Below are 14678 nucleotides of genomic sequence, written 5' to 3' on the forward strand. Positions count from 1 at the left end.
ACTCGTATTTCTGCGAAGCGCAGATCGGTCGTAAGATCGGATAGATTATGTAAGAATGGAAGCCACATGCATATAGATAGAGAGAAAGGACGGTCAACGACTTTAGCTAAAGAGGCAGAGCATCCTCCAGGTCGAAAGACGAGGCTTATCTCTGGCGGTGGCGCGTCTCTGCTGTCAAGATTAGTGTTTGACTGCGTCTTGGGGGGAGACAGCTTGGATTAGGACGCTTGAGTTAGATGAAGAAAACCGGTATACTGGCAACGTGAAATGCAGCCCGAACGTGAACGAGGTGATGCCTGCATTCAAAGTGGCTTTAGGTGAGTGCCTGTTGTTCAAAAGAAGGACGTCTGTCACAAGGAAAACGCGCAGTATGATATCAGGGGGGAGAGAACGGGTCGTTGTTGATTTATTTCATAGCACGGCAATGCTCGCTGTTTCTCGTTTGTCCTGAAATGCGCCAACTATTGATTCTCTGCTGCTAGCTACAAAAGAATTAAAATTTGGAAAAGAGACTGCGCAAGGGATCCAATGAGCTTGATCGTGGTTCGTACGATCATAGGTAGCTAATCAAGCATCCGCGAGTGGGCTGACTGCAAGGCTGGCGCCTGTGTTCCCGGGAGCGCTCCCGCGAGTGCTGTTAGAGAAATTCTCGGGCTTCTGCGCATACCAAAAATAGTAGGGCATGTATCGGTGGATCGTTGTGTCTTCGAGGGAGCGGCGGGCAAGGGCAACGATGGCCTGACGCGCAGTAGCATCAATTCCAAGGGCTTCAAACGGACGACCAGCCATGGCACTCAAGAATTCAGAAATGGCCGTCTTCTGGTAGAGGCCGACGAGGCGTAGTGTCTTGTCTTGGGCCCAGACACCGATGGGTACCTTCTTAGGAATGCATTGGATGTTGACGAAGCCGGCAGCCCGCAGAATAGCCTCCAATTGCTGAGGGATTAACACGTCCATGCCGAACAGTTTAAAGGCCTTGGCGCCGAGCTCGTACACGTACTTGAGCGGGTCGTCGTCAAGCATTGTTTCATCGTCACAGAGGATCTCACCTTGCAGCTCTTGCAGCTCGACCCAGCCGCCAGGCTTAAGACTCCTGTTCAGGTCAGTCGGGTAGGGAGGGGAAGTGGAAGATGAGAAAAAAGGAAGTGAAGGATGAAGAAAGAGAGGGTACCCACTCAAAGCAATTGCCAAGTACATTGGGGACGTCCTGCAGGACGATAGTCATGAAGCGAAAGTGAGCCAGATCGATGTTGCGGGCGAGCCAGTCGTTGTTGCAGTCATCTACGAGAAAATCGACATTGGGTGGTACCCAGATAGGTTGGATTGGTGTCTGGTCGATGCCACGGACGTGTGCACCTGGATACCTGTCGCCGACTGCATCGTTAAAGGGGAGAGCGAAGGAGAGGGGAAGAAGAGGGAAGAGGCGACCAAATCTTACCGTCAATGGCCCAGATGCCTTTTTGAGAAAATCAGCATGCTATGAAGACTGTGCAGACGTCGTATTCCGGAGAGGGGACATCAGACATACCGGTGCCGGTGCCAATGTCCAGAATCTGCTGGGGATTGTCACCGACGGGCGCGTGAAACAGCTTTCCGTCGGTCAGCTCCAGCATCATGGCGTGTTTCATGTCCTCGCGTTTCTGCTCTTCGTCGTCGTCCGGCAGCGGGTAGCGGCCATTCTTGAAGTGGTGGTAGCGCCGGCCGTGTTCAAACGTGTGGGCGTAGATGCTGGAAGTGGCGCTGGTCGAGCCGAGGGACTCGCCACTGCCAGACTCGTAGCCGGTCTCGTAGCCGTCGACCCGTTCAAACTCGTCGGGGTCGCCTTCCTGGCTGCCCGCGGCCTCGATCGCAGAGCCGTTGAGAATGCCTGCATATACGTGCGTGGTAGCAGCAGCAGCGCCAGGACTGTCGGGCTGTGCGGCTTCCGAACAGTCGCACATTGTGGCCGTCTACTGTGCGGATGTGCAATCGTCTCCTGAAAAGGTGGCGCGGGAAAACAGGGAGAAGCAGAATGGCAGGATTGTATTCAGATTTGGCCAATCGACGGTGGAGGCAGAGAAAAGGACGTCCAACGGACACAGGCTAGGTCACGACGAGCGAATTTTTAACTGTGGGTGTGAAGGAAGACGGGCACATTGATCTGCGTCAAACCCGCGAGCCGTAAGGGTAGACAAGTTAAGGGATGCAAAAGACGGGAAATGGAAGCCTTCCCCTTGGGGCGAAGAATAGGGAAGGCTTTCTAAAAGGACAGGCAGTCTCTTGCGAGGCAAGCGCTCCCCCCTCCTGGGGCCTTCTTGCCCAAATGGGTTGGCGATATGTTTGAAAGTACCGTACGTCAATTGATTGTAATTCAATGTCACGTGGGAAGTATGTGCAATTCATTCAAGAGCATTTCGCCTGGGAGGCACAAATGCTACTCTCGTAGCTTGAAAGCAACTCGCTATTCGTCTGCAGGAAGAATTTGCCTCTGTTTCTCCTTTTATTGCAGCGTCGTCCTTGATCTCCCTCGGCAACAATGTATCTTACTTTTAGCATACTCCGTGATACGACAATACGAACAGCGCTAGCATAGGGCCGCCGGCGAATGCTGACAGAGATCCCCTCCCCCAGAACAACATTGTTTAGCGTTCTTCTAGCGTGCATCCCCGCCAGACGGACGCTGGGGCTCCTCTTCGCAAAAGCGTATTAGTAAGCATTTAGGGCGCTGAGCGGGGTAGATCAGCCTGATACTACGCTGATCGGCCGTGTCCTTTGCGCACCATCCGCATCTTGCTGATGGAGTCCTTGTCAAATGACAGCTCGGCTTCCTGGACGGACTGCTCAACGGCAGCGGCGCCACGCGTCACCAGGTCGTCGTCATAGGTGGCGAACTCGCTGGTGCGTACGCCAGCAGCCCAACCGGCGTCGCGGATCTTGACGAGGGCCTTGATGTAGTTGTCGACGTCGGTAATGGCGTGCTGGTAGCCCTGTCCGCGGTCTTTATTATTAAAACGGATGAGTGGGAGAGGAGGGAAAACGAGCGGGAAAACGAAAGCGAGGGCGAGGGCGAAAACGAAAACGAAAACGAAAACGAAAACAAGCCAACACTCACAGATCAGCATCGGATGCGCGGCGTCGCCGGCCAACGTCACGCGGCCGTCGTGGTTGTTAAACGGCACGGGCACCCAGTAGCGCATCTCGTCCACGTTGCAGGCAGATCCGGGTGGCGTCCAGTCGACCTGGTCCTGGAACATGGGGCACAACTTGGACGTGTGCGTCCGCATGTACTCGAGCGCGGCCTCGCCCTGTAAGCTGGCCATGCTGTCCTTCCAGATCTTCATCCAACAGGTGGTCCAGTCAGTCATGTCGTCGGGCTTGTTGGCGTGTATGACTGTGCCGTCAGCGAATATGATTCGAGACCCCACGCCAAAATAAAAATCAAAACAAAACAAAAACAAGAACGAAAACAAACCCACCACAGCATGCCCCTACAACATCGGTGCCCATCGACGCCGCAGCCACGGGATGTACCCGGACTACAGCGGCCACCTTGTCCGCGTCCTTGTACTGCACGATGGCCGTGCCGAACATGAGGCCGGACCGCGTGCTCTGCGCCTTTTCGGGGCCGACCAGCAGCGAGCGCACCCTGGACGAGGCGCCGTCAGTGCCGAGGACGAAGTCAGCCTCAGCCGTGGTGCCGTCAGCAAAGGAGAGGCAGATCTTTTGGTCGTCCCTGCCGTCACGGTCGTCTATCGATTCGACTGCCTTCCCCCACTGCACATCGATACTGGTTGCCAGGACGTGGCGCAAGCGCTGGCGCGAAACGCGGCGCGAACCCGGCATGTTGCTGGCAAAGAGCCGCTCGCCGGTGAGGCCGCTGTAGCACAAAAACGACTCGGCCTCGGTGTCAAAGACCAGGTGCCGGTTGCAGATGGCCTGCGGCAGCGCCGCACGCACGTCGGCCGGCAGCAGCGCCTCCATCGCCGGCAGCGCCCAGTGCAGCACGATCGTCCAGTCGCGCGGCCGCGCGCCCTCATGCGGCTCCTGCTCGTAGACGGCCACGTCGAAGCCGCGCTGAAGCAGGTCCCAGGTCAGTCAGGTCAGGATCAGACGTGCTTCAACAAAAAATTCCCACCTTTTTCAGGCCCTGCGCTGCCAACAGCCCCGTCAAGCCGGCACCCACAATGACCATCCGTGGACTGTTTTTCGTCAAAGACTCACCCATAGTGCCGGTTGGCAAAGTCATCCCGCTTGCGAAACCACGAGAGAATACTGTCTCTGTTGGCTCCAACACACCAGCCTCGCTTGTTAGCTGAAAGCTGAGGCCGGTTCCTCCTTTCTTCTGCCTTTTCTTTCCCCACCGAGCACATGTGCTGTATTTTGTGGACTGCAGCCGAGGGACGGCACAGACTTCCGGACAGAGTAAGGTGTGGTGCTGCTGGACGTCTGATCGATCACACCCTGCTGCACATTGACGGCAAATGACGGCAAACGGAACAATTGTAGAATATAAACGCATTCATGGCATAAATCAGCTGTCATCGTCCTGCAGTAGCAGCTGCTGCAACCCACAATTTGTAGGGGCAAAACCACCCCAAATAACCCCAATTGTCTCCAAAAAACCAAAAAGGCAAATACATTCAGATGTCCGTTGTCCATTTCTCATGATTCATCATCTATCCCTGGGTATCTCCTTGTTTCGCCTTGGTCTCCTGCGCCTCATCGACTCCTGTATTCTGGTTTTCTCGCCTTGTTGACTGGAGGCGGCCTCTCGTCATCGTCCAGTGGGTAGGGCGCGCTTCCAGCCACTCCTGTTGACGTGTATGTCGCCCGGCGTCGTCCACCCCGCTCGCCTCCGCGGCTGCTCGGCCGTCCGTTGCCCTCCGGCAGCGGCGTCTTGGGCGGCAATGGTGGCGGTTCGACGCGGTATGTTGCCGGCGCTGCCGCCTGGGCTGCCGCCTGTCTGCGCGTGTCCGCCGCTGCATAGCGCCACTGCTCCGGCGTCGGTGCCGATACCGTCAGATGGTCGTCACCGCCTGATGGCCCTCCCGCGCTATGCGCCCGCGTCTGGCCGCTGCTGCCCGAGGACTTGGGAGGCACATAGGTCGTCGATGCCAGCTCGGAAGTCGTGCTCAGCTGCTGCTGAAACCGATCGGCCGAGCTCCGTGGCGACGGGCTGCCGTTGTTGGCCACCGACAGCCGATCCGTGTTGTTGGACTCGTACGACTGCCGCGGAGTGTGCACGGCCGAGCTGCCGGATGGAGAGAACACCGTCGGCACGTCTGCGGGCAGCTCCACGGCCAGCGGCATCGAGATCTCCGGCGACTGCAGATACTGCATGTACTGCTGTTGCTTCTGCTCTGGCGCCTCCGTCATCTGCTTGTTCAACCGCGTGTGGGCTCGGTGGATCTTGGCCAGCTTTACCGCTGATGACTGCACCATGCCGCGCTCCTTGTGCCGCGACAGGTACCGCTTCGTGCTCGTGCTGATCTCTGCCAGCCGGTGCCACTCGTTCATCCCGAACTCGCCCACGCCCACCTCGACGTTGAGCCGGTAGTAGTTTTCCACGTTGACGCCGCGCTTCGACAGGTGCTCACGCACCATTTCGTTGTGCGTCTTCTCACAGCCCTCGATCTTGGCCACCAGCCGCCGACGGGCCTCGGCAAACTCTCCCAAGAACCCTTCGTACCACATCGGATTGTTGTCACTGCCCGCCGGTCGCTTGCCTGTCCCCACGCTCAGAAACACTCCCACCTCCCGGCCGGGCCACTCGTTCACCGTCGCCTCGTCCAGAGCAAACGGCGACGGATTGAACGTCCCCGCTCCGTCGTCGTGAAACACCGATTGTCCAATCTGGATAGGCTTAAACGCCAGTCCAATCGAACACGTCGCTCGTCCAGCCTCCCAGATCCGGCAGTCGAACTCTGGTGCCGGTTCCCGCCGGGAGTCGTATGATCGCAGCATTACCGGCTCCTCGCCTCGTGGTGCTCCCTTGTAGGTGGCTGTGACAACTCTGTTATCAGTTAGCTTTTTTCCTCCCTCTCTTTTTCCTCCCTTCACACTCACGTCTTTGTCCGACACTCTCTCGCGTCATACAACAACGCATTCGGGTCCCCCCGGTGGTAGTTGTTCGTGAAAAAGTAAGGCCGTGCCATTTGTGCTGCTGGACTGCGCGCGCTGAAGCTGACCACGCTGGCGTTGCTGGCATGGCGTCTTGGTACCGAGCTCGTACGCGAGCCACCTCCCGCACCCAAAGGGCTGCTGATGCTGCCGCTGCCCGACCGTGAATCCTTGCCCTCGTTCTCGTTCACCGTGTGTTCGCGCACTGCCTCCATAATGGCTTCCTCCAACTTGGACGCCTTGAAAACTGTCGACCGTGTCGGGATGCCCAAGATCGTCTTGTCCGTCTCAAACACCATCCGCGTTAATCGCACGTACAGCTCCTTGCATGTCTCAATGTCCAGCCGTAACCGCCCCAGCATCAGTGCGATCAGCCCGCCCGTGCCCGTGCCGACGATCAGGTCGAAGTGGTCCGCCGGCTTCGGAATCTCGTTGCGATGAGGCGCACGCCCCTCCATCTCGACAAACGTGCGGTGCATGACCTCCTGTAAGATGATGAAGATGCTGTAGCCGCGCACACCACCGCCATCTAAAAAACAAAAAAACAGTCCCGGTTAGTCCTCCGTTCTCAACTCTCTCTCTCGGTCCAGCCCTCCAAAATCCCAGTCGGCCCACAGACGTACCTAGGGATAGGATCCGCAAAGGCGGACCCTTGGTGGTATCTTTTCGTTTCAAATTGTTCGAATCCATGCTTTGTAACAGGATAGTAAGCTTGCGTTGCAGTGTGTGTGGGAAAAAGTGTGTATGTGTGTTTGTCGGAGAAGAGGACTTGTTCGATCTATTGAGGGAAAGGCGACGGTCTTTGGCGCGGCGCTAAGGGCAGAAAAGAGACCGCCTTGTAGATTGCCTAACGAAAGGAACTGCGCAGGAACGCTTTGCTGGCTGCTTACTCGTCCTAGCTGCTGCGCGGGTAGTGATGCAGGTCAAGCGAAGAAGGCGCAGGCGAACGTCTTAAGGTCTCAAGGTCCAGATGATGGCAGGCGTATTGTTCTGTGCACTGTTGAGTGGCTGCTTTCGCTGGAGGTGACGCACGTCGCGCTTTTAGCGAGGGGACGTCTGCGAGCTAATGACCGAAAGAGGGGCAGTTGCAGCAATGACCCTGTAATATAGGGCCTCCCGACGCATCTGGCTGGACGGCCTCTTCCGGCGCATAAGCTGAGCGCCTTCGGCCTGAGCATCCGTATTCAGCAGGAATACGAGCTTTGGCTGCCTCTCCCTCAATTCCCTGTTTTCGCCTTCGATATCACCTAGAATCTATCACGGGTCATCATTAGGCAGCCGTTTGTGTGGCCATGTAGACAAGTACGTCTTCTGGCCACGCCTTTTCGTGTAGGCTACGGGTACCGATACCCCGCTAAGAGGCGCAATTGTGGCTGTGTCTACCTCCCTAACGCCATTGTCGTTTTCACTAGCACCAGAATCTCGGGGGCGCTATTCCCCGAGAGAACCCGGCATTCTGACGAGTTGCTTCTAAATCTTTCCACAGCCGTTCCGTCACTGCGGCACCTTTCCACACACCATAAACGCCATTTTCAGTGGACCGCTGCATAACACATGCTGTGGCGAAACACGGGCCCGATCCCGCCGCCTCGCAACTTGCGAAATTTCGATGCGAATATTCCGTAGGGAGCTGGGGTGGACTTATGCTCTAAAGCAATATAGTAGACATTTCCCGTTGCGGCTAGGTGAAGGTTGCGTACATGCCGTACGGAATACTCCGTACATATGTACGTAATATTCTAATAATACACTTGCATTTGTTAGTGCAAGTCTGGAGTCCAGTACGGAGTGATTCATACCTCAACTTTGACAGACAGAAAGATCAGCCTCAAGTCGTACAGCTGCCTGGATTGTTCTTTTTTTCGTCCTCGGCCAATATTTAATTTGGTTCGAAACCTTCTTTTTCGTGTTGGGCATCGACGCTGACACTGCGGACTCCGACATCACGCCTGCAACAGCCAGAAAAAGCCTTACCGTAAAGAAGGAGAGACCAAGCTTCTTATTCTGCGTTTGTCTCATCCGACTGGCAGCTTCCTCTGCTGACGTTGCAGCAAACTGCTTCGTATTTGTAATTAGGAAGCACAACAGCATTGCATCCTACCTTAGGCTGACTGTCAAAGTTTGATTGGCCATTTATGCAGAGATGCAGGACCTACAGGCCGTTAAATTGGTTACCATAACCCATGGGAATGGCTGTCAAACGACAGATATCATTTTCCGTCTAGCCTCGGCCGAGAAGCTTCTGACTGGCACAGATAGTTGCAAGAGCCGAAGCCCCCACCGGCTCAATATTTCAGAGACGCAGGTGCACAAAGCCATGTTCGTGCGATAATGTCGCCTTCATTCGACCTGTCTGGCTAGCTCCAGCACCAATGGTAGGATACGCTGCAGGAGAGTTCCAACGGAGCGGTTGCGTAACTGGGAACTATTGGATGCCAGTGGGGGCTTGTACGAGTATTTCGTACTCTAACGAGACATCTTACAAACGTCACAGTCGGTATGGAGACGGAGCAGTTATTTCTCGTACGTGTCGGTCTGTCTGCCGGCGATGATCGACGGCGAGCCCATCCAGGTGGATTGCAATTTTCCTTTACCGGGACAGCTTGCAAGGTACGCTCGCGCGTCAGACAAAAGACAGCAATACGGATTACTCTACTCCGTATCTTACGAGCAAATCGCAGACAGGGTCGGACAGTGTGTGGCACACTGTCAAACCGCCAGCGTGGTTCTCCCCCCACTTAAACACCCTTTCGCCGGAAGAGCTAACGACGGCCGAAGCGAACCAGATTGCGGGGACTCTCGGTCCTCTTCTTTATTCCATTTCCCACGTCCGTATCTTACGCCTGCAGAGTAACGACACCTTTGTCCTGCAACTACGTCAACACTATACTAGCAGCATGGGTAGTCTGCTTTGTTGGCAGACGGCACGACCGGCTAGACCCAACCAAAGCCCCCCCTTCTGCTTCTGGGAGATGGCGTTGTGTCCCAGTTTTGCCTCAGCGGACCGTCAGACCATAAAACTGCTCCTTATTGTCCTCGCCCTTGCAACTCCTCCGTATTCGACCGTGCTTGTGACAAGCGCCCTCGAAATTGCCAGCGGGGTCTTGTTCTCTGCCGTCCATCGGTACTGTCTCCCCATAAAATATTGCTGTACCCGTGTACGCCGTACTCGTGGTTTTATTTCTTTTTCTTAGCCCTTCGCCGTGCTCGCCCACCGCTTTCTGAACGCGTTGCCTTAAATACCCCTCGTCACCCGACCCGACAGCTTGGTTCACCAGAAACAACTGAGATAAAACGTCGATTTGCTCTTGTTTCAGCCGCATAACCCCCTAGTACCACCATCCTCGATTGCCAGCCACCTGACACCGCTCCGGCTTTTTCGGACACGCCCATCAGCCGGCTCAGCATGCCGGACCCGGCCGATATCATCGAGCCTGGCCTCGAAGACAACTCCAGTGGCACCGGCGAGTTCGAGCCGCTCGAGTATACGGCCGACGAGCCAAGTTTGCACCAATGTCTTGGCTCGGCAATCTACAGGCACTCCTTTGAAAATGGCAGAAGGTGGCCCTACTCTTCCTTATCCCGCCCCCCTTTTCCAGCTGTCGTTACTCGTAAGCAATAGTAGCTCACAAATGTCCTCTTCTCATCAGGTACCACTACTTTCGAAATGGGAAATACCCGATACCCAACGACGACATTGAGCAGACCCGCGACGACATGAAGCATGCCCTCCTACTGGAACTCACAGGCGGACAACTGATCCATGCCCCTATCGGTGACAACCCTCAAAAAATCATTGATATCGGAACTGGAACAGGTATTTACCTCGGTTCAGAGTGTTCCTCGCACCGTGTACTAACACCGTTTTAGGCATCTGGGCAGTTGATGGCAAGCTGAGACTAATTTCATAATAATCACTTGCCGTTTACAAGCTTGCTAACTATCTTTGCAGTAGGAGATAGGTATCCTAGGGCCGAAGTCGTCGGTGTTGACCTCTCCCCTATTCAGCCAGTCTGGTAAGCTGTTTGCCACCCACTCCACATAGCTCACATTCTAACCAAAGTCAAACCAGGCTGCCACCGAACGTCAAATTCATCATTGATGACGTCGAAGACGAGTGGTTGGTAAGAGCAAATTCCGAATCCGCCAATCGTATCTATGGCTAACGGCAAGAAGACGGTCCACAGGAAATACGAATATGTCCATGCTCGGAACTTGATATCCTTCACCGGCAACCCCTCCAAACTATTGGCCCGATGTTACGAGTGAGTCACCACCAGATACACCTGGTCGACCTCAGCTGACATGTGGTTCCAATAAAGGAACATGAAACCTGGGGCCTGGATTGAAGTGAGCGACTTTGGCGCTGACGTCCTATGCGATGACGGCACCATGCCCCCGGATTGGCCCTTGAAACAGATGTTTGGTAAGCTGTCTGTGGCGATGCACAACCTCGGGAAAGATATACAGATTGCGCCACAGGTCGGACAACTCGTTGAGGAAGCCGGCTTCGTTAACCTTACGCGGAAGGTGTACAAGGTGCCCGTGGGGATATGGCCGGCCAACAGGACACTGCGCCTTGTGGGCATGTACATGCGCCAGGTGACGGAAGATTTCCTGGACGCCGTGGCTGCGAAGCCATTTCGGACACTTGGTATGACTGAGGAGGAGATTTCAGCATTCATGTCCAGCGTCTTGGAGGCACTGTACGACCGGTCCGTCCACAGCTACAACTGTTACTATATCTGGGTGGCTCAGAAGCCGGTCGATGCGAAAGACTGAAGCCAGACGACGGGTCACGCACATGAGCTCTTGACGTTATGAGAACATGATCTACGAAGCTTACGATTCTTTTCTACGTTTACTTTTGTACATAACTCGCAGTCGCAATTGCCTGCCGAGCTATCTGACAAACTTGGATTAGTAGCACCGTAAATACAGTACATTGGCAGCTTACAAGAGGTTGGAAATGCTTTCTATGACGCAACAGTACATGTGACTGTTTCCCCCTCGTTGTCAACAAGAGCCCTACAGAATGGCTGTTGGCTGAGGAAGATGACATACTTCTCTACAACTCGGTGAACAAAATGGCTAGTCACCCCCCAACAGAGGTCAACCCAGAGCTTTCTCTTTTTCCATCTGACTTGTCAAACCAGAGTGCCATCACAACTCGCAACTCCACCGGCTATCCACAGCATCAACGCACTGAAAGCATGGACGATTTTGTTCTCGTCGATTGTGTCCCTTCTACGGGCCCCGACGATCAGTCCGACACCGAAGCTAACCTAAATTGGAAGGACCCTCGGGGAAATACGATCAAAATTGTGGACCCGGGCTCATCTGATTCTCAACCGTCACAGTCGCCATACGCAGGCTTATCCCCTACGGAAGACAGATACCAAAGTCTGAGAAAGACATGCGAGTGCATGAAAGGCGCATTCGATTGTATGGATCCTTATGCGTTGGAAAACATACGAAATGACACGCAGAAAATCATGCATCTGCAGCAACTCGTCATCCGTCTAAGTCATGAAGCCGCCTTCAATGAGGATGAGCGGAGGCAACATCTGGACGTCTTGAAGACTTACTTTAAGTCGACATCTAGCGAAAGACGATTGTTTGCGGAGGTAAAGAACCTAAGGGACGAGGTGGGTCGGCTCGAGCTTCTCCTGGACAAAAGGGCGGAAGAATTAGAGATGCACCTCGGCGAGGCGGAATACTGGAAGAAGCGAGCGATGGGCCCTATGTAGCAGGAGTACTTGCTGTGCACGGTAAATAACCAATCAGATGCCTTGAATGTGAGGTCCAATTCGACAACTGTCTTTTTGTCTTGCTGACACTGGCATCTTGGCGTCTGTACGGAGTATAGGGTATGGACAGCGGTTATGGCTACGTCCGTCTTAGCTTTATACTATTGCGGCGCAGACTTACCTTTGCACATCAGCTGTCCGCAACACTCACAGTTTGGATTTCAGTCTGTGCTAGTACTCAGGTTCACAAGAAATGGCAGATGTACTGCGAAAACGACTGAAAAGTTGTAACACGTCTACTTGTGAATGGCGGGAATGTCATTTACTAATCTATTTTTCGTACATTGCACTTGAACTTCTAAAGCTTTCCATCTGAGCCTACTTTATTTTCCTCGTCACCAGCGGCAGCCAAGGCCTTAAAGCGCGGCATATTTGTCCGAACCCATTCGTCTTCTTCACCGGTCTGTTAAATGACCAGGGTTTCATCAAGTTGCAAAATTTGGAAGAGAGTAACAACGTCGAGGTCCGTACCTTTGGTCTGCCAATACCGGCCTCAAGAGCCGTCGTCAGGGCCCCCATGACCCATACTGTGCCAAGTTTTTTGTCCCCTTCCGTGCCGACTTACCTTCTCCCATCCGCCTACGAGCTCCTTGCAGTGCTCATTGTAGACTTCAATGGACCGATTGCTCCCTGCTCGCGTACGTAAGATCAGGCGATTGTATCTCCGTCAGATGCCGCCTCTGAACACCACCTGGTCGCTAACGTTAGTGTAACTGACGTTGACAAAGTACTTTGGTGTAATAAAGCGTCGCGCATGAACCATAGTCAAGGTAATGGTTAGCTTCTCCTATTGCTCCAGCGTAAGGGGTGTTACATATTCAGCATCGTTGAGAGGCATGGTGATGTTTTATATCTTACTAAAAACCCCTGAGCTAGGTTCTAGGATGGATGGTGGGCTGTAGCAGCAAAACGCCACTTTCTCGGCTTATATACTTAGAGACTGTATTAGAATCTGAAGCAGATCCCGGACGCATTTGCAAATAAAAGCAGCATTTTGCTGCATGTGAAATGGCCGACCCGGTGGAACGATTGTGTTATAGTCTCCAACTCGTCATCGAAGGTGATTGCTAAGCAGCCTTTCTGGCCGTTCTCAGAATAGAGGGGTAGAAAGATCAGGCAGCTGATGATCTAATTCGCAGTACTTATTAGCCGGTAGTACGGAGTACCTAAGGATAAAAAAATTGCAGGCGGGGCTCTGACAGAAGGCGAGCAGAAACACACGCTAATTGAAGCTTACGAAAACATATAATATTAGAGACAGGAAGTAGCCAAGAAGAGCAGGCGTCTCGTCCTGCGCTTAAAATTGGACTTTATTTTGACGATGTACGTAAACATAGCTTCGCTTTCTACTTCTTGTATTTATAAAATAAAAATAATTAACAGCAGGTTAACACCCCCCACACACACAGACAGTGTACGCGATTTGTATGGTATCAGGCTCACAATCCGAGAGTGTATTTGGCCCGTTTAAGTGCGCAACCCTTCAGCAATTCAAAAGTGTGATACATGTAATACAGTTGCAGATGTGGCATATATACAGACCGCAGCCGCTCTCCCTTGCACACACGTTACTTAATATGTCCCGTTGATAGCTCTACCAACAGCACGAACTCGGGCCAATCTCGCATTTGCCGCAATCTGGTAGAGTCAGCAACCGCTTTTGATCGTTCACTATGACAGAACGTACCAGTTGAGCTGTCTGCTGATTCGCCACAAGACCAGAATCATTGCCTACTCCTGACAAGACCCTCGTAATCCGCTCTAGGTCTTCCTTTTCTGATTCCTCGATCCCCATACTGTACCTAAAGTCCGCACTGCTTCCACGTCTCCACTCGATAAACCAGCGATGGGTGTCAAATGCGCACAACATGGTGCGGTTTCCCAGCGTCCAACCTGCCTGCAATCGCTGCTCCACCTCCTGGATAAGCTCTGTTGATATCTGGCTCCGTACCGCAGGGTTCTCGGGTAGCAACATCTGAGAGTTACCGTTCTCATACCGAACCAGCAAGAATTCATGCAGACCAAATGCAACGAAATCAATACATTCGTCCTTACGCGGGTGGTTTCTTTCAAGTTCACGTATTAGAGACTGCCACGTCGAGGGGAACGTATGTAGTTCCGGACCCCAAATGCAAATCTTTGTGCTATAGCGGACGAACCAGCTGATACCGTCTGGGGCAAAAGCTACATAAGCTGCGCGCCCTCGACCCGGATTGGCGAGTCCGTTTGAGCCACGCGTGACGAGCTGAGTCGGGAGGACTTCCATCATATCTTTAGGGCCTCGGGCCGCCCCTGTCGCAGAGGCACGTCAGAATAATACACAGGTGGCAAGCATGGCCGGACAGCAGCTTACAACCGCCATCGACTTTCATGGCCCAGTGATAGCCCCCAGGACCGGTGCAGAATGCTGATAGTTTCATGGCATTCCATTCATACGACCTGAACATTCCTTCATAATCAGGTGGTAGGCCTTGGCTAAAACGAATTTCAGCATACCACACCGGCCAGTTATTTGCGATGAGATGCAAACTTACTAATCTAGCACAGACCCCTTGCCAACCACGAATGACCTGGGCACATTGCCCCAGGCAAAAAAGGCTGCCATTGCTAGGAGATTGAGTCGAGGATCACTACCGAAGCGATGGAGATAAATACATGACGAGGCCGGGTTCCCGCTGCCAATTATATAGCCCTACATAATGGCACGATAACGCCTTGCTCGTATGGGCGTACCCCGCTTCAAGCCATGCTGCCAAGGCAGACTGGTTC

The 14678-nt window shown here is 53.7% G+C and overlaps 5 protein-coding genes across 5 annotated transcripts; 2 read left to right on the forward strand and 3 right to left on the reverse strand.

Annotated features, from left to right (window-relative positions):
- Nucleotides 1-567: 567 nt before the first annotated feature.
- On the reverse strand, nucleotides 568-1940 carry CMQ_2873 (uncharacterized protein; the record flags this gene model as incomplete). Its single annotated transcript, XM_014316951.1, has 4 exons — nucleotides 568-1093; nucleotides 1176-1374; nucleotides 1439-1456; nucleotides 1529-1940. The coding sequence occupies 4 exons, from the start codon at nucleotides 1938-1940 to the stop codon at nucleotides 568-570; spliced, it is 1155 nt and encodes a 384-aa protein (XP_014172426.1).
- Nucleotides 1941-2729: 789 nt separating this feature from the next.
- CMQ_2576 (FAD-binding domain containing protein) lies at nucleotides 2730-4171 on the reverse strand (the record flags this gene model as incomplete). The annotated part of the gene is made up of 4 exons (XM_014316654.1): nucleotides 2730-2977; nucleotides 3092-3314; nucleotides 3511-4053; nucleotides 4115-4171. 4 exons carry the CDS (start codon nucleotides 4169-4171, stop codon nucleotides 2730-2732), a joined length of 1071 nt encoding a protein of 356 aa, XP_014172129.1.
- A 527-nt stretch (nucleotides 4172-4698) lies between these two features.
- Nucleotides 4699-6789, reverse strand: CMQ_3053 (lipid acyl hydrolase; the record flags this gene model as incomplete). The annotated part of the gene is made up of 3 exons (XM_014317131.1): nucleotides 4699-5992; nucleotides 6046-6628; nucleotides 6723-6789. The coding sequence occupies 3 exons, from the start codon at nucleotides 6787-6789 to the stop codon at nucleotides 4699-4701; spliced, it is 1944 nt and encodes a 647-aa protein (XP_014172606.1).
- Nucleotides 6790-9505: 2716 nt separating this feature from the next.
- Nucleotides 9506-10881, forward strand: CMQ_3149 (uncharacterized protein; the record flags this gene model as incomplete). The annotated part of the gene is made up of 6 exons (XM_014317227.1): nucleotides 9506-9660; nucleotides 9750-9916; nucleotides 10052-10115; nucleotides 10172-10223; nucleotides 10276-10364; nucleotides 10422-10881. 6 exons carry the CDS (start codon nucleotides 9506-9508, stop codon nucleotides 10879-10881), a joined length of 987 nt encoding a protein of 328 aa, XP_014172702.1.
- A 305-nt stretch (nucleotides 10882-11186) lies between these two features.
- Nucleotides 11187-11849, forward strand: CMQ_2860 (uncharacterized protein; the record flags this gene model as incomplete). Its single annotated transcript, XM_014316938.1, has 1 exon — nucleotides 11187-11849. One exon carries the CDS (start codon nucleotides 11187-11189, stop codon nucleotides 11847-11849), a length of 663 nt encoding a protein of 220 aa, XP_014172413.1.
- Between the last annotated feature and the right edge of the window lie 2829 nt (nucleotides 11850-14678).

This window comes from Grosmannia clavigera (assembly GCF_000143105.1).
Source record: "Grosmannia clavigera kw1407 unplaced genomic scaffold GCSC_144, whole genome shotgun sequence".
NCBI lineage: Eukaryota > Fungi > Ascomycota > Sordariomycetes > Ophiostomatales > Ophiostomataceae > Leptographium > Leptographium clavigerum.